Source organism: Diplotaxodon limnothrissa, linkage group LG9, assembly GCF_057381915.1.
Source record: "Diplotaxodon limnothrissa isolate DT_005_m linkage group LG9, D_limnothrissa_male_GT1.1, whole genome shotgun sequence".
NCBI classification, from domain to species: domain Eukaryota; kingdom Metazoa; phylum Chordata; class Actinopteri; order Cichliformes; family Cichlidae; genus Diplotaxodon; species Diplotaxodon limnothrissa.
Genome location: NC_140604.1, coordinates 22,966,361 through 22,985,660, shown reverse-complemented (window position 1 = coordinate 22,985,660; position 19,300 = coordinate 22,966,361). Strand labels below are relative to the sequence as shown.

The 19,300-nt window shown below is 42.5% G+C and overlaps 1 protein-coding gene across 1 annotated transcript in view; it reads right to left on the bottom strand.

Annotated features, from left to right (window-relative positions):
• Nucleotides 1-17,744, bottom strand: part of ptprn2 (protein tyrosine phosphatase receptor type N2) — a 156,731-nt gene extending 138,987 nt beyond the window's left edge. Inside the window, exon 1 of the mRNA XM_085362286.1 lies at nucleotides 17,633-17,744. Coding sequence (XP_085218412.1) covers nucleotides 17,633-17,744 — 112 coding nt within the window. The remainder of the gene's footprint in view (nucleotides 1-17,632) is intronic.
• Between the last annotated feature and the right edge of the window lie 1,556 nt (nucleotides 17,745-19,300).

The following is a 19,300-nucleotide window of genomic DNA, read 5'->3' as shown; positions in this document are numbered from 1 at the left end:
AGATAGGCAGGGACATAGAATTGATAACAGCACAGCCCCTTTCTCCAACACCGTGCGAGATGATTAAAATGGCGCCTTTTAATTAAAATGCAATCACAGTGGATGCTGCTGATTACCCCAGGCAGAAAAAAGGACTTGTCGATGCTGAGGGAGAAAAAAAAAAGGAGTCCTTGCTATATCTTGATGACGCATCCTGACAAAGAACAGCCGCGCTCTTTTATTCAACCCAAGGCCTACAAGATAATTTCACAAACACAATGACCTTTATGAAAAAGTGTTACGTTTGGTATTAAGTACTGAGGCCGTGTCAGCCTCGTCACAGATCAATCATGGCTTATCTGTAGCCGTTCTTCAAGTCAAGTAAGTGCAGTTACAGACGGATTTAAAGGGAAATGATTTGTGCTTTTTAGACGATTTTTAACTTAAGCATGTGACTTTTTTCCTTCGACCCATGTGAGCAATGCAGTAAAAACATGTCATATATGCTCACCTTTCACACTGTTATCACTTATCTTAGTTATGCCGGTTATAACAATGATCTAAAACATACCAGCAATTGTGTTTTCAATCAAAATTAAGGTTTTGGAGCGCCCCAGTCGAAGTCCAGACTCATATCTGATTGAGATGCTTTGGAGCCCGTTCATACCCAAAACCCTCCAATGTGGGGGAATTTTAAACAATCCCCCCAACAGTGATATAAAAGACTCACAGCCACAAACGTTTGATTAGCTTTAGGTTTTACACAGGATCAGGTGCATTTTGTATTACTCAGGTTATCTTTGTTGATGATTTATAAGATTTAGTGTGACAAATATGCAAAAAACCAAGAAATCAGGACTCTTTAGAAACTAATATTAATATTTAAAGATAATGAAAGTAATTGTTAGTAGCTGCACTAGATGAGAGCCGACTACAACTGCTGTAAATATGCAGAAGTTTCTGCTCCCAAAATAGATGCTTTGTGACCTAATTTATAAATGCTGTATGAAGGGAGACTCCAGAAGGTCACAGGAGTTACTTCACAGTTTTTTAACAAGATGCAGCGGTAGTTAGAGGTCTGTATTCTCAAGAGACGGTAAAATAGGAGGTGTATCAGACAGAAGTGCATAACTACATGTGCTACAGTCACTGTTTGTCTCTGTCTGCCTTTCAAAATGACATTAAAACATGCTGTGCAGACTTTGCATAAATGACACCTTCAGAAAAGCATGCAACAATGGGAACTTGGACGGGATCTATTACCCTTTCTGAGACCTCTACATGCAGCACAGAAACACTTTACGAGGATGTGTCCTGTCTACTTTGTTACAAGTAACTGCTATTTAGGGCAGCAAGTGCACCGACCGTGTAAGTAAACAAGGAGCAGCACAGGCACATGCAAAAAAACTATTCACCTATAACTAAAACCACCTGCGTGTTGGGACACAGCAGCGTGCGTATCTCCCCTTGGGAGTGTGAAATCAGAGAGGAGTGAAAGGCTTGTTTGAGGAAAAGCAATTACATACGTTTCTCATTAGAAAACAATATAACCACATTATCCGACAGTCAATCTCCACCTGAGCATTATAATGCTATTAAGTACACATCCCAGTGCACATTTAGGTCTCTAAACGTTTGGCTGTGATTGGCTGACCTTGCCCGGAACATTAACTATGTCCCTATGAGGCAAAACCCTAAGCTCAACAAGAAGTCAGAGGCCTGATCATCCACTTTCCCTCACAGGTGGTTGGCCGGTGCTCGGGTACCATCTGCGATGTCTGAGGGGCCAAGGAGAACGCTGGGAGCCTGGCAGCGAGAACAGCCAATCCCGAGGCCTGCTGCAGTTAAGGGCATATTTCATTCACTCTCTGGGGCCACCAAAGTATCTTTTATTATAGATATAAGGTGCAACCAAGGACACCTGGCTCATTTTTTGTAAATCACAGACAACTGTACCGTCAGCCAAAAAAGCCATTTTAGAACAGCGCGGCGGGTGACAACTGCAATAAAAGTGCAAGTGAATTGAAAAGGGAGCGTGGCTGGAGCGGGGACAGCAGAGAAGAACATCACCTGCAAGCAAATTAGCATCAGCTTGACACCATGTCCGCAGATTTAAACAGCTTGTGTCATTAAGGCGCTCTCCTGCTAAAATTAAAGATGGCTCCAAGCTTTTCTCTGCTCCAGAAGGTCTGTTCTTGTCAAAAGCTGCATGCTATGTGTCAGCAACTGAGCTCTGGTTACCTTATCACGATCCTCGATGTTTTTTATACATTCCCCCCCCCCACACGTTTTCATCTGAACATGGCAGGACGCTGCTATAACAGTTGTTTAAATAAGACAGTGACATTTTGTTCACCCATATTTCATCAGGAAACTATTTTCTCTGGGGTGAAGGACAAAATGAATAATTCACTTTAACACCACAAGAAAATACAGTAATTCTACCATTGAGGCTTCACTTCTATCACTGCATTAGAGAAAAAAAAAACCTTTTTATGTTTAAAGGAACAGTTTTCTTCTCAAGGCTAAGGTGAGAGCTTTCTTGTGTGCCCAATGTTTGTGAAGCAGCCAGTTAGCTTAGCGTAGCTTAGCTTAGCATGTTTAGTTATCACAGAGCTAGCTGTTTGCCCTTGTTTACAGATTTTGTGCGAAGCTAATTAGCTTTTAGCCGTAGCTTTTTTAACCTGTAGCGTAATTATCTTTTTTTTTATTGTGTTTTGGTAAAATATTTCCTTTTAGCAAGATGGCACATATAGATATTGTGGGACTTTTTCTTTAGTTCAAAGCATTTAACAGAAACTAAATCTAAAAGTTTTTAACCTGAATTAGGAGCTTGGGGGTCAAAGTGAGGGGACTCTGGGGTCACTTTGACTGAAGAGAGATCCTGATGTGAAACCACCTGGCATCCAGAGGAGTGTAACCAGACACAATTCCCTCAGAATTCCCAGGCAGGCAGGTCACTCTCAGTCACTCAGCTGCCAGCTCCAGGCGACAGCCCAGACAACGGCTATGAATTAAAGATGGCAGCATCACTGCGGCAACAGAGGACCCAGAAATAGGCCGGGTTGACCTTTTTCCCGACCTGCACTGAGTGATTCAGACATTTGATTTTCTCCCTTCTCTTGAGGTGTGATTGAGTGTTGAAAAGCAGAAGTGGAGCGAGTGAAACAGCTAAGCCTCTTCTTTCTTATGTTCCAAAGAGCTCGAAGTGAACCAGCACAAACTGCCCTGAGGGGAATATCTAATCCTGCAGGTGAGGACAAAGGTTTAACTCTTGAGTGCCAGCTGAACCTCGATTAAAGTGCAGGTCAGTACCACGCCTCGGTGTTTGGACTTTCCTGTCCTGCAGATGTGACATCGATGACATGCAAATGGGAGTGAAATGACATCTTTGTTGGCCTCAAGTCATTTATGTGCCTGAGTGGTAATTTCACAGCTTAAAATGAAACTACTCAGCTGTACCACCTGTGGAATTAAACGCCTTAAGATGCAGATGAGATGAGAGGAAATTGATATGAAACTGTCTCCATGCCGCTCCCTGGTCAGAACACCTCTCATCACTGAGGGATTGGATTTTTATGGCTGCAGTTGGTGCAGACACCCAAAGGCATCACATTTCTGACTCAGTGAAAACACTGTGGCAGTGGGGTGTGGTTTTCTGGCTCAGCTGTGAAGAGAGGAAGGAAAGTGATTCGTTTGAGGAGGGTGGCACACCTGGTGTGCATCTGCTGATTAACCTCTCCTCTTATATATAGTAGGGCATGAGCACAGCAGGCGCTGAGAGAACCTTTGAAAAGAATGACGACATAAAGCGGAGCGGGCATTGATGTGTATGAGTGCGTAACAAAGGGCAAAATAAACAGGGTGTGTGTATAAATTGGGACTGGCCAGGCCTCTTTACACTGAGGAGAGCCCTTAGTGGCAAGGCTACAAACACACATAATCACACATACAAAAACACATAAAGCCCTTCTCTTAGCTGACTTTAAGTTTGGAAAAACCAAGTAAATATAACGCAACATAAACTGAACAAATAGCATTCCTCCTCTAATATTTTACCTTACGTGCTTCTGCATAATCACCCCCATTGCAAGATGAATATCAATATTAGGCTATTGAGAAGGAAAGGCAGTCTATATTCAGGTGGATTTTAAATGCTGAGGTATTCAGCGGTATCCAAGTCCCATTATTTAAATTTGTGGCCCCCAGGGTGACCGCAAAGGGGGTTAAAACACATTCATTTTAAACTATTTATGCTACCAACTAGTGCCATAAACAGAAATACGGATGTTTATGTCCTGTTAGAAAAAACGTTTTTCTCTCGATGGATGGTTGTGGTTTAAAGGAGCCAGTTGAGGTGGTTTATGTATCTGACTGGGATGTCTCCTTGATGGGTTTCAGGGAAGGTGACTGGGAGGAGGCTACGGGGCATACTCCAGACTCAGTCGAGAGATTGTATCTTTCAGCAGGTTTGGGAAAGCCTCGGTGTTTCCCCTGATGAGCTGGAGGTAGTAGCCTGGAGAGGGAGGCCTTGACGTCTCTGCTGAGTGTTAACATCGTAACCTGATCCCAGAGAAGTGGCAGAAGATGGAGGGATGCACGTACGAACAGTCGTTTTTTCTCATTAGTCCCCTATTTAAACTGTATTAAGCTTTAAAGTCATGATATACTGAGCTAGCTTATGATAGCTGTTAACTTAGCACTACAGCTTCTTATCAAAACACGACCACTTCTGACACCAACAAAACACCAAGGTGGTGACCAAAATGCCAAATTCTTGGCCCTAAACAGAAAGTAGTCCATCAGCCAGGAGGCAACTTGGCTGATCATTAGCATTCATTAGGATTTGTGTTTCTGGTGACCTGATGAAAGGAAGCACTCTAATCCTGGGCCTTCTTTAAACCTCAGTTTTCTGTTAAATGCTCCACCTGCTTGCTGCTAATTGTACGTGCCATGTTGTTCTTTGTCTTTGCCTCAAAAGACGCTAAAAACCTGCCGATGAAAGAGCTTAGCAGGATGCTACCCAAACTTCCTAAGAGATGGTAGAACTAGCTACTGAATTTAGACCTCATCCACAAAAAGTAGGTGAAGTTGTGCACCTTCTTTGTTGTAGACATCATCTTGGGGGTTTTACAAATAATGCTCAAGGATCCTTTTTCAAGAGCTGAAGGAGATATATCAGAATCAGAATACTTTATTGATCCCTGGGGGAAATTATTTTTTGTTACAGTGCTCCATTTTAAACCAACATTAAGACAAGACAGACAATACACTAACTAAGAATAGTACAATATATACATATATATACATACATACATACATACATACATACATACATACATACATACATACATACATACATAAGTCACTCATAAATAAATAGTTGGAAAAGAAACATGTGTAGTTGTAGCAGCAAACAGTGTGTTAAGTGGATGCGTTGTACAGGGAGATGGCCACAGGCAGGAATGATTTCCTGTGTCGTTCAGTGGTGCTTTTCGGTAATCTCAGTCTCTCACTGAACGAGCTCCTGTGACTGACCAGCATGTCATGGAGTGGGTGGGAGGTGTTATCCAACATTGTCTTTATCTTGGACAGCATCCGCCTCTCCGACACCACCTTGAGGGAGTCCAGCTCCATCCCCACAACATTGCTGGCCTTACGGATTAGTTTATTAAGTCTGTTGGCATCTGCGACCCTCAGCCTGCTCCCCCAGCATGCAACAGCATAGAGGATCGCACTGGCCACAACAGACTCATAGAAAATCCTCAGCATTTTCTGGCAGATGTTGAAGGACCTCAGTCGCCTCAAAAAATAGAGACGACTCTGGCCCTTCCTGTAAAGTGCTGTGGTGTTTTTAGCCCAGTCCAGTTTATTGTCAATGTGTACTCCAAGGTATTTATAGTCCTCCACAATGTCAACACTGACCCCCTGAATTGAAACAGGGGTCAAGTGTTTCCTGGTCTTCCTGAAGTCCACGATCAGTTCCTTGGTCTTTGCCACGTTGAGCTGCAGATGATTCTGCTCACACCACGTGACAAAGGAGTCGACCACAGCCCGGTACTCTGTCTCATCATCCCTGCTGATGCATCCAACCACCGCAGAGTCATCAGAAAACTTCTGAAGATGGCATGTCTCTGTGCAGTGGCTGAAGTCTGTGGTGTAGAGGGTGAAGAGGAAGGGGGAGAGGACAGTCCCCTGTGGTGCCCCTGTGTTGCTGATCACCTTGTCAGACACACACTGTGGGAGACGTACATATTGTGGTCTTCCTGTCAGGTAATCAACAATCCAGGACACCAGAGAAGCATCCACCTGCATCGCTGCTAACTTATCACCCAGGAGGGTCGGCCTGATGGTGTTGAAAGCACTGGAAAAGTCAAAAAACATGACCCTCACAGTGCTCGCCGGCTGGTCCAGATGGGTGTAGACACGATTGAGCAGGTAGATGATGGCGTCCTCAGTTCCGAGACGAGGCTGATAAGCGAACTGAAGGGGATCCAGGTGTGGTCTTACTATGGGTCGCAGCTGGTCCAGGATGAGCCTTTCCAGGGTCTTCATGATGTGGGAGGTCAATGCCACGGGCCTGTAATCCTGGGGGCCACTGGGACGTGGCGTCTTTGGTACAGGGACGAGGCATGATGTCTTCCACATCACCGGGACCCTCTGCAGACTCAGACTCAGCATAAACAGTTTATGAAAGACTCCACACAGCTGGGGGGCACAGGTCTTGAGGACAAGGGGACTCACTCCGTCTGGTCCAGCAGACTTGCCTGAGTGAAGTCTCCTCATTTGCATCTCAACCTGGTATTGAGTGAAGGTGATGGGTGGGGGAGGGGTGTCAGGAATCTCACAGGAGGCAACAGCACCATGTGAAGAGAGAGGCTGGCACAGTGGTGTGGCTCTGGATTCCAGGCTGACTACAGGTGAGGTTGTGGGGGTAGGAGCAGACACTGTGGTGTCGAATCTATTGAAAAACAGATTCAACTCATTGGCTCTATTCTCACCTCCCTCAGTTCCCCTGCTGTTGGTTGGCCTGAATCCAGTGATGGTCTTCATGCCCCTCCACACCTCTCTCATGCTGTTCTGCTGGAGTTTCCACTCCAGCTTCCTCCTGTAATTGTCCTTAGCCTCTCTGATCTTGTCCTTTAGTAACACCTGGATCTTCCTCACCTCCTCTTTGTTGCCCCCTCTGAAAGCCCTCTTCTTGTTGTTGAGGAGGGCTTTGATGTCCTTAGTCACCCACGGCTTGTTATTTGGGTAACAATGAACAGTCTGAGCTGGAACAATGGAGTCGGTGCAGAAAGTTATGTAGTCTGTGATACACTCAGTAAGCCCATTGATGTCCTCGGCGTGAGGCTCACAGAGTGTTTCCCAGTCGGTCACCTCGAAACAGCCCTGTAGTTCTGCTAAGGCCTCCTCTGACCACCTCCTGACAGTCCTGGTGGTCACAGGTTCCCTCCTCACAATTGGCACATAGCGGGGGGGGAGGTGAATCAGGTTATGATCTGACCTACCAAGTGGGGGGAGGGAGGAGGAGCTGTATGCATCCTTGACGTTAGCATACAGTAAGTCTAAAGTTTTCTCTCCCCTGGTGGGACAGTCCACATATTGTTTGAATGTTGGTAGTGTATTGTCCAGTGATACATGGTTGAAGTCACCCGAGATCACAATAAAGGCACTCGGGTGCTGAGTCTGTAGCCGAGCTATGGCAGAGTGGATAGTGTCACATGCAGCTGTGGGGTTAGCAGAGGGGGGTACATAAACAGCCACCAAGATGACGTGAGAGAATTCCCTGGGTAAATAATACGGCCTGAGTCCAACAGCACACAGTTCAGTGTCCGGGCAACAAATCCTTTCTTTGATTGTTATGTTGGCAGGGTTACACCACCGGTTGTTAACTAAAACAGCAAGCCCACCTCCTTTCCGCTTACCGCTAGCGATGCTGTCCCTGTCCGCCCGAACAGTGTGGAAGCCTTCCACGGAAGCATTCTCATCGGGAATGTCCTGGTGCATCCATGATTCGGTGAAACACATCAGGCTACACTCTCGGTATTCCCTCTGACTCCGTACCAGTGCTGAGAGCTCGTCGATTTTAATTGCCAACGATCGCACATTACCCATCACGATAGACTGCAGACACGGTTTAAACCTCCTCCTCGCTTCGAGCCTCCGCTGTCTCACCGTCACCTTTTTTCTTCTCTTCATATATGTTACTAATGTACTTCAAATGAGACAGTTGGTCACAAATATAGGAAAACACCCATCTTTCTGTTGCTTTTTTCCCTTCAAACAGTCATTTTCCTTTCCTGCTGCACTGAGAAATGGCCCAGAGTATTAATCAGCATCCCCCAAAGGCGAAACCGGAACGTTACTGCTTTAATCACAGCTGAGATAGTATAGATTAATTCCTGTGCTCAGCTCACAGCTTTCAGAATCCTCATTACTGTGTTATTGTCCTCATTATAAATCTTAGCTCCGCCACACAGAGGTGACCTTCACTCTGACCCCTTTACCAACACCAGTTAATTTGAACCTTGAGAAACGCCGTCCACTCCTCCTTGTAAAAACCGATGACGTTTTTAACACTCGCCGTGTCAGGTGTGTGCAGAGGAGAGAGAGTGCAAAAAGGAGCACGTTCTTTGCACTGTTGTTGGCACGCAAGCGGGAAAACACCTTCTTTGTTTGTGTTTTTAATCAACGTAAAGGTCCAAATGCGTCATGTTCTTACACCTGACAAGTCTCAGAGGAAGAAAGAGCCTCTACTGAACTATAAACTAATTTTAGCGTCTAAAAGAAAAGCAGACTTCCCCTGGAACATGTCGCCTTCCTCGCTTCTCTGGCGGCACTCCTCCTCCTTGACCCAGAATATCTTCAAGGTTCACCTTGAACTGAAGAGAGCCTAACGAGATGTATCGTCTCGACACGTCTATCTTGACACAATTCTGACTTCATTCCTCTCATAAGCTGCCGACATTTGTCTGGAAAGACACAGGAACAGCCAGCCGCCGTGCTCCCAACACACTCCTCTGAGCATCTGTTGAATCACAAAGAAAATCCACCCTCCGCCTGTTATCACACCAGCCGTGGAAGCAACCCAAGCCATGGATACACAGCCTGCTTTGTTTTACGTTTTTTTCCTTGCACTTTCAAGGGTACAATTGTGAAATCAACTAAAAACTCAAAAATACCAGTTTCCCAGACTATCTGAAAAACAGCGTCGCTCGAATAGCTTATCAGTCTGCGATTCATGTCATCCTGAAAACAAGACTTCCAGCAGCTGTGTGGCTGAGAAGAGGTCCTTTACAACACCGTATGCGCTTTATTAGCGAGAATCAATAGATATATATTATATTCAGCAACAGATGATGGCAGAACTGTTAATGTCAGATCAGTTACACTCGTACTGAATGCTGCAGCTGTTGAGTTTATTAATTTGGAAAAACAGGCTTTGCAAATAGCACACCAAATGCTTATTTAACCATCATGTGCTGCCATGTGCACGAAGAGGGGGATGTACTGCACAATGAAAACTCATCCAATAAATGGTTTGCCATTTATTAGATGAGTCAAAGCCCTTAGTGAATTGTAGAAGGGCTCCTCATACGAAGTGTCAATAAAGGCTGAGCTGAAGGCCGGCGCTTCGGCCTGACCCTCCACCAGACCAGTCAAGATGACTCAGACATCCTGAGAGAAACGAAAAATGCACTGTGACCTTTACTGAGAGTAGGAGAGCCATCAAAGCCGGGTTTTTATTAGTCTGGCAGTCATATTAGTTCTCGTCCTTATATGAGTTTTAACTTAATTAGCAATTTTGGTGGCAGAGGAGTTTTCATTACTAGAAAACTCATATACATACATGCATGAGGTGTTTGACTATACCTTCTTCTGCTTTGGCCCAGAGTAAAATATCTTACAGTGAAAATCTGTTGCAGATATGTTTGTGCAGAAGAAGGTCTTTGATCACTTGTTTGCTCCCTTAATGTGTTATCTAGTAGCTTAACACCTGTAAACATAACTGCCCACACTGGCACTATGAACTTGTTGTGGTTTAATTCAAAGCACCAAAGAGAACCTCCCAACTCCTCTTCTTCATACTTTTTTGTCAGCAGCAGATATTTCTGCATCAAATTTACATTTTCTTCGTCCATGTATTTATGGAAGTATTGCCTACTTGGCATATCCAAAAGGAGTAAAAGGTTGTAACAGAACAATTTTAGGGTCAAGATGAATGAATGAACTTTATCCACATTCATTTTCAAAAATGCGCACGTCAATTTCAGGGGCATTCCCACTTTATCTGACGGGTGGCTGCTGTGTGCGAGCTAATTCGAACTACTGACAAGGACCTCTGGGGTGGGTGTCGGAAGTTGTACTGGTGTTTTTCAAGGAATTATCCAATAAATAATATGACTTTCTGTGTAGTTAATTGTACTGACAGCTAGGGGTGGAGGCTGTAGCCCCAAAATTATATCACAAAATTTCAAGGAAATTTGCAATGATGATAATTATGGTGAATGCAGTTTGCAGGCAGCAGCATTTATTAGTGCAAATAAAATAAAGGGCGTTTTCCATCCTTCATTTCCAATGAGCTGCTGTCAGTGATGACAGACTACCTCATCTGAACTCGCATCTATTGCCACAAGCAGCAGCAGTATTATAGTGCAATAGTAGTGACACACCATTATTTATAGTGATAAAGGATACGTCAAAAGCAGAAATGTAGCCCAGGTAGTGTTTTCTCTGGAAATTTGTAAGTATAAAACAACAGCTTAACACTTTAGTGTAGAGTAATTAAAGTCACTGAACTTTGCAACTCTTATATTGTCACATAATGCTGCTTTTCCATCATTTAACTGCATCAGTAATTCCCATCCATCGTTTGGTCTTTCTGTCATATTGAGTGCAGTGAGTGAGCGCTCCGGTGACACTCTGCTGAGTCATTTGTTTACTTTTGGGTCGCACATCACCGTCTGCTAGCACCTCCTCGTGTGTCTTCATAGCTTAGTGGTACTCCTGGTGTTTTTTGTTTTTTTCAAGTGGTGAAACGAGTTTGTTGTTTCCACCTTTATCAGGAACAGGTTTTTTTTTTAATAGTGTACAAAGTGTAGCCTACTTTGTTGGAGGTTGATGAAGCAGTACCGCTCAAGACTGGCACCCGCTCTCGCTCTCAGATGTTCTCGGGCTTGTGTCATTGTGTGGGCTATGAAACAAACTTGTGGTCTTGATAAACCACTGATATCATAATATTACACTTTTTTGTGACCATGTAAAAATGTATTTATACCAGTATGTCTGGGGACAATATGGTACGGCACAGGACGCTCTAGTTTTTAAGTGAAATTTCTGTAAATTCTAAATAAAATTGTCCCCAAAAATTAAATGAAAGCAGCCAAATTATTAAAATTGAGGCTTAAAAACGTCCAAAGCGTTTCTACTGTGTGATGACTGGGTTGATCTTTCATATACAGTCTATGGCAGGGGTGGGGGAACTCCAGGCGTCGAGGGCCGGTGTCCTGCAGGTTTTATATGTGTCCTTGATCCAACACAGCTGATTTAAATGGCTAAATTACCTCCTCAACATGTCTTGAAGTTCTTCAGAGGCCTGGTTATGAACTAATCGTTTGATTCAGATCTGCTGACCCAGGGTGATATCTAAAACCTGCAGGACACCGGCACTTGAGGCCTGGAGTTCCCCACCCCTGGTTTATGGTAACGGCTTCAAATACATTGCACCTGCTTCTATAGAGGTTTTGCATACTGCACTGGTGGACAAGTTAATGTGGCATTAACTTCATGGCAGTCACTGCTGAAGTCCCAGTCACGCAGACCTACAGACTTGTCAGTGATCACCCCCTGGCAACCACCTGTTGCTATGGAATGATGTGTTTTCCCCAACTGGTGGCAAAAACATCCTTGTGTTTGCTTTGGTCGCTAGCACGTTGCTGACGTCATAGTTTGAATGGAAGTGACTTGTCTACTAACCCTGTCCAGCTACTCTCCGAACTATAGCAAAACAGTGAAAAGCGAGAGTGGAAATGGCGAGTCAAAGTTGTGCCGACCTGTTTCAAAATTCATTTGACACTTTTTTGAGTTTTTAGTTAGCAAGTATTTGCAGAGAAACTAAGAGAGAACTACAGACAACCACAGCATTCTGCAACCAAAGCAATGTCAAGAGGTTTTTGCTGATTTGCATTGTTTGCCACCCAGTTCACCCAGTGACACCGAGCAGCCTCCAGAAACCGCTGCCAACAGGTTGGGGGAATGCACATTTTGTGCCCTAGTGCCACAAAAAAGAAGACATCCTAAACCACGCAGCATAAAGGATGAAAAAAGACAACTTCCACTGAAGCAAGATGTCCTGCTTGTGGATGCAGACTTCACCATGTTCATAATCTGTGCTGTAGTAAAATATCAATCCTAATACTGCTGCACATTTCGATCGCCTCTGTTGATTTATTACCACTATGAGATTCTTGATTACCACTCAGTCCTGATATCTATTGGATGACAGAGGGCTGTGGCAAAATACATACAGCTCAGCAGCCAGTTAATCAAATCCCACTTGTCTGGGTATGTTAGGTGGTGGCTGCTGAGAGCCAGCTGTAAAGAAAAAAACAACAGACAGACAGTGCAGCCTTAAAGCACATCTCCAATGTACACATTGGAGAAAGGTCACATATCAATCAATATATCCTCTAACACTCCTTAATTTGTGTGTAAAAAGTGTGTTGAAGGGGGGAGTGGAACAGATTTGCTCAGAGGCTGTCACAAGCCCCGCGTGTCCATGTTAAACTCTGCTCAGTCTGATCTCAGTGTTCCTGCTAGATTTGTGTGTGCATTATTAGAATCGTAACAACACCTCGATAGCAGCTAGACTGCTCTGCTTTCCCTTTATTAAATCCTCGGAGCTGCTCATAACCTTTAAAGGATTAATATTTCTTTCTTTTATTATTTACATATAGCAAATGTTGCTGAAAGTACATTTTTTTCTCATAAACAGCACCTGCAAGCTGGAGAAAAGCTACCTGCGTAGCTAACAAACACTGGGATTTTTTCAGTAGTTGTATTGGGATTCTTGTCACTGCCAAACCTCTGCAAACAAAGCAGAGATGCTGAACAGAATTTTAACAACAATCCTGATGGAAATACTGATCGCAAGGCACTAGAGTGTTTCTGCTAATTTTCTATTGGCTACAATCTGTGCTGGAGTCAATAAATTCATTATTTAAATTATGTTTTTTCTAACTTTGTGTAAACAAGGCATTAACCTTTCAGCACTCTTCAAATAAAGATGAATAGTTGCCAATCCTTTGATAAAAATCTTTCTGCCTCTTTCATCAATTACGAGCACAGCAGGCCTTCGCGTACACTGAGGCAAAATTAAAGTGTAAGAGTGCTGTTAAGCTTTTTAAATGCCGCTGCCTTTTGGTTAATTTACAAGTGCTGTGCTTTTGAATTACATCTCACTTTCAAGGCGGCAGACTCAAGGCTGGTTAGTGAGTCACCTTGGTGGGAACAAGTTGGAAACGCGTTAACCAGTCCATGACCTCTCCCAGTCTTTGGAAGACCAGAGCGTCCTCCCAGAAGAAGCCGCTCAGACGTCAGCAGCTGGGTCAAGGCAACAAAATGGCACGCCGTGTGAGCGAATCTAAACCAATCGAAAATTTTAGTGCACCACAGAGACGACGAACAGCAAATACAGGAGGAATAAAGGGTTTAAAGTTTCAATAGTGGTGGGTAATGGTGGCATGTTTTAGGCTATTTTAGGCATTGTAGCTGCCAGGAGAAAACAACATTTAACTTTGGGGAAGTTTACTTTTATCTTCTTTAGGATTCAGGTTTTGCAGCCAAAATAGTTCAGGTTAGAAAACAGAATTGCTGTAATTTAGTTTAGCGTTCTGCCTTTAAGCTGATTAATTTAGTAAATTACTACAACACGAACCCACAAAACATCAGTTAAAATGCTTCCTAGAGTTGGCTTTATACTTTCTTTAAAGTATTTGGGGAAAAGTCCATCTACCAACAAAGCTGTTAGATGGATTAACTAAATTTTTCTTATTTACATTTCATTTACATTTGTAGTCATTCAATTTTTATGCTAGATGCATTTCTGACTCCACAGTTATGTTGCAACCAATTCGTTAAGGCTTAATAATTATGATTGTAAACCCTCCACAAGTTAAAATGCGATTTAAAACCACTAATATTTACTAGATATTGCTTCTCTTCCTATCTGTAGACAGTATAAAACATGGATGTAGCTCCTCAGTTCAGAACAGCCACAAACCTGCTGATGGCAATAGCTGTGGTTGTAAAAACACTTCTAGTCTGTTGGAAAACAGCTTTCAATCTTGACATCTAAAACACTTTTCTGCTAAGTTCATGGGCCCAGTCACTCGTTTCAGGACATAATGAAAAGAAAAATTGTCTTTGTTATAAATCTTGGCCATAGTATGTTGCAAAACGGATGATTACCTGTGCATCGAGCGAAGCAGCAAAGAATGAGTTTATTCTAATCTTGTGTTTCTGTTTTGCTGTTGTTATATTATTACCAGTGGTGGGAATCCAGAATCAGTTTAAGTAGGTTCAGAGGTGTCCAACCATCAAAATCCTCTGCTTCCAAGCTTATCAGGCCCTTATTACAATGCTGGCATGTTTTTCTGCCAGTTGCATTGATTCATTGATTAAGCCACAGAGTGTACAAAAAAGGTGCTTTCAGCCAATAATGATGCGACCTATATGGACAAACATACTGGGGCACCTGCACATTTCACCTGCTGGAGCTGCTCCGTCATTGAAACCCATGTAATGAAGTTCCCAACACACAGTTTTGGTGCTGATGTTAAAGATTATATTATTGTCTCTATTTTCTGTTTGAACTCTAGAATCTGGTTAGATTTTAGTTCTTGCTACTTTTCTAATCCATTGCCCTGTAAATTTTTTTCTAGATTACTTTATATTTGATTCCCTGCATTTTAGTTCAAATTAGCCTTCCTGGTGTCATCGCATACATCGCTGTCAAGTGTTTGTCTCTGTTATGCAGTTACTCTGTTTTACTGGTCCTCTTGAGTCATTACTTTCATTTCCTTCAATATTGCCAGAATCACTTTCAGCTGTGTCTTGTTACCCCGATGTTTCCAGTCTCCCCGATTACCTCCAATATTTAATTAAAGCCCCCGTTTTCCTTAGAATCTAGAATCGTAAGGCGTTCTTGTCCATCCATCTTTGTGCGTGGGAAATGAAATAACATAAATTCTGTGGTACTTTTATTTATTTATTTTTTTCTACTTTGTTTTGTTTTTTGTTTATGAAGTCTGCATTCGGGTCTACAACCTGCAAACCTTGACAACGTGATCTGCCACTTTGTGGCTCAGTTGTTGTGCTTCCTAAACACTCCTACTTTGCAAGAATATCTCTTACAGCTGATTGTGAAACATCAAATCTCTAGAGATGCAACGTTGGCCTCCTACCACAGCACCATACTCAAATTCAGTGGGCTCTCTACAAAAACACATTCTTTCACAATGTTTGTAGAGGCAGACTTCATGGCTTGGTACTTGATTTTATACACCTGTGATAACGGGACTGAAAACACCTGAATTCAAAGATTAGGTGATGTTAGCCAGATACTTTCCCCCCCACATAATGCAGCTTAAACCTGCATTCTTTCTAATAGCTAGCAGTGGGGGACTTGTACAGCTTTACTTGATCTATGACCTCAGTAACACTCCCCCGATAAGTCAATGGTCTCGTCACCAGTTTTAAGTCTTCTTCTTTGATGTATTAAACATTTTTGTCCTATTTATTGAAAAACAACCAAACAGGCTGTGCCTACCTAGTGATGTCATAGTGCCATATCAGTCTTTTATATACAGTCTTTGGCGTGCGTCTTCTTTTCATTCTACAAAGAACATTTATCAGGAATCAGTAGTTGAGTTGACCTGTATGCAGAATCGATGAAAACACTAATGATCACTAATGCTCATCTCTTTATTCCCACACAGCAAATAATAGGTTTGGATAACTGCTGAAGTGTCTCAGGGGTGGAGTCTTTGAGCCAATGTGGAAAATGTTGTGCGTATGGACATAAATTCACACCACTACTTAAATATCACAGCCATTAACTGCATTTTCAGAGCTTGTAGCTGCAGACTTATTTTCTCCGTCTGGCTTTCATGTGCTCTCAGACATGCAGGATGTATACACCCACACACAGCGTGCTCTCACCGTCTCTCCCACACAAACACAACGATGTGGTTATTTTTAGATCAAGACACACATATATTTTTATATATATATATATATATATATATATATATATATACACACACACATATGGAGAGAGCTTTACATATGCTATATAAATAGAGTCACATCATGAGTGCACTTTGATCCAAATCTTCCCTATGACATGGCATAATCCGCAGTGGGGCTCATTAAAAACAATAACCATCCCCAACTCTCAGCCACACTCTGACAATGGAGACCTCATTCACACACACAGAAAAACACTCTGAGAATTCAATGAGAGAAATGCACTCGGGGAATATGAGCACTGACTCATTCACAAGAATTTGAAGAATAAATTAGCCAACTTGCAGAGAGAAAAACCCAGTGAACAAAAGGGTAAGTTCTGGGCTTTCCATATTATTGTATTTGTTAATCTGATCACTTAGAATATATGTGTTTATATGAGAAAATAAGACAACAGGTTACCAAAGGGCTTCCTCCTGTTCTAAATATACAGAATATGATGCAGCTCAGTGTCTGTATGAATCATCAGAGCAGAAGAGGCGACCAGAGACCTATATTCGCCTCTAGCTCATGATAAAGTTTATGAAAATATGTGCTCCGCCTCCTGATGCTGGATCAGTACATCTGATTTTTTTTTTCAGTGTAAATGAGCTCACACACTACTGAAGCAGGAAAATGAATCATTTAATCTCTCATATGTCTCATTAAACGGACACAATTATCACTGCGGCTGCTCCAATACATCACTCTTTGGACATCTGCCACTCTTTTCTTTCAAATCACAGAGCAGTGTCTGAGGCAGGGCTGGAAGAACAAATCAAGGGTAATGAAAATTTACCTCAGCCAAGTCTGAATATGAAACATAGCAATATGAAATATGCCCTCTTTTCCCGGGGAGCATATAGGATGTCATCAAATATTTAACTGAGTTTAAAATTGCATGCTCCTTAAGGGAACGTGTGAGTAATTTTTATGTGCTGGGAAACTGTTAAAGGAATATGAAATGGGATGCATTGCTAGAGGTGAAGGAGGTAAAAGGTGGTCACACATACAAAAAGTGTGCAGGAAAGATTGTGTCCATGAGGCCTGAGAGGTTATGTAACTTTTCCCTGTTCAGGTTTCATCCAGTCTTGCCCACGGCACAGGTAAGTTTGCACCAAGACGGTGATACACTGTTTGCAAATACCGACATTATGAGTCTCAGCATGCATTAGGAACTTTTCTGCAAAGAGAGCAACTGTTTATATTAGAGATCGAGCCAAAAGAGGGCAACTCGGGAGGATTTAGCACCACGGACAGAGCCTGTGAGCGTACATACAAAAGAAAAACAACTAAAAACCTAAAACACATGATATGTTACAAAAAAAAAAGCAATAACAGAAAGTGGAGCACAGCTGCTTACCAAATTTTCTGTCGGCGAGGGCAGGTGAGGAGCAAAGGCTGACAGCCAATGCCGCGAAGAGGACGGGACACCAGACTGAATCCATACCGCTCCTGCCTATACTCCAATCCATCGCTCACCTCCGCTAAAACAGCATGTTGTTTAACCCCAAACTCAAAGTGTCGGCCGCTCGGAGGAGACTCACAGAGAGAGCATGTCGGAGGGCTCAGATAATAATAATAACAATACGGAAAAAACGGGTAGAAACTGGAGCCGAAGTGGCTAAACGGCAACACAATACAGGCGTTGTTTCAGCACCACAAACAGCTACCAGCCTCACGGAGGAGCCCCTCCTAAGTTTCTGACGTCAAACACACATGGTGAGGAGGGATGATGCGTGCAGCATGCAACCGAGCCGGGAGGGGTGCATGGATGGAAAGGAGAGATGTGAATGATCACTGCCCGAAAGGCTTGCAGCCAACATACAGAAACCGGGGTGGGGGGTGAAAACCCCCACATGTCCAGATTGATTGATAGGACTGATTTAGATGACTGGGGGAAACAAATGACGCGCACTGCAGGGGAGTTACAGAAATACTGCACATGAATATCAATGAATGAGCTGCTACTACATTTCTAGAGTACAGGTGCATTAAAATAATACAATATAAATTTATTATTTATATGATATTTATAATAAAATAAATACAGGGCTAATATTAACAAAATATATATACATATATTTCATTTTATTTAATTTACTTAAATTTTTTAGCTTTAAACTTTTATATAGTACATTTTTTAATGTCTCCATTTGTGTTCATCATAGTTGTATTCGTTTTCTTTATCCACATCAGATTCTCTAAAACAACCCGGTAGAAACTAAATTTAGTAAAACTTAAAGTGAATTATGTATTACAATCTGCTACGTTCGTTTTAACCCTGGAATTTAGATGAACTGGTGACATCAACAAAATATGGCAAAAGCATATAGTTTGTTCCTTTGTGTTGGACAAAAGATGAAGCGGTGAATCTAACCACTTCATCAGGTGATGTTACCTCGTGCCACTTTTTGAGACTAGAAGCTTTGCTGTCTGCAGTGTTAACAAATATTTAAGAACCGTATGTAAAGTCTGAAAATGGAAGCGGTTCCCTCTTTGAGAATGAAAGGAAGTGAGAGGATGATTTACGGCTTGTTTTCTCTGTTATTACTCTGCAAAGCGCCGCACGGGCAAGAAAACATCTGAGGAGGAAATAAACATCAAATTTAGGCTGATTGATACTGTTTGTTTTATTCTGATTAGCAGCAAACTGCAAGCTGACAGAGCAGCAGACACATAAACAGACACACGATGAAGATATGCATTTCAAATTGTTTTCAAAAAATATATGGCGAGTGAAAGCTTAAAAGAAAAGTCCCACCATATCTCTTAAGTCAAGTTCTCAATCTGTATTTGTTAACATAAATATAGAAAGTTTGAGACATGAACTGAGTATTGTATGCCATCAAGAAATAAATACAATGCAGGAGTTTAGCGAGCCTTGGAAAACTTTGTATTCCTGGTATTAATCCAAACCCTTAAAACAAAGGTGGCTGGGGAAAATCGACCTTCAGGAAAGCAGACCAAACAAAACAAAACAAAGCAGAAAATACATCACATCGAAACTTTTGTCTTTTAAAGTTGGAAC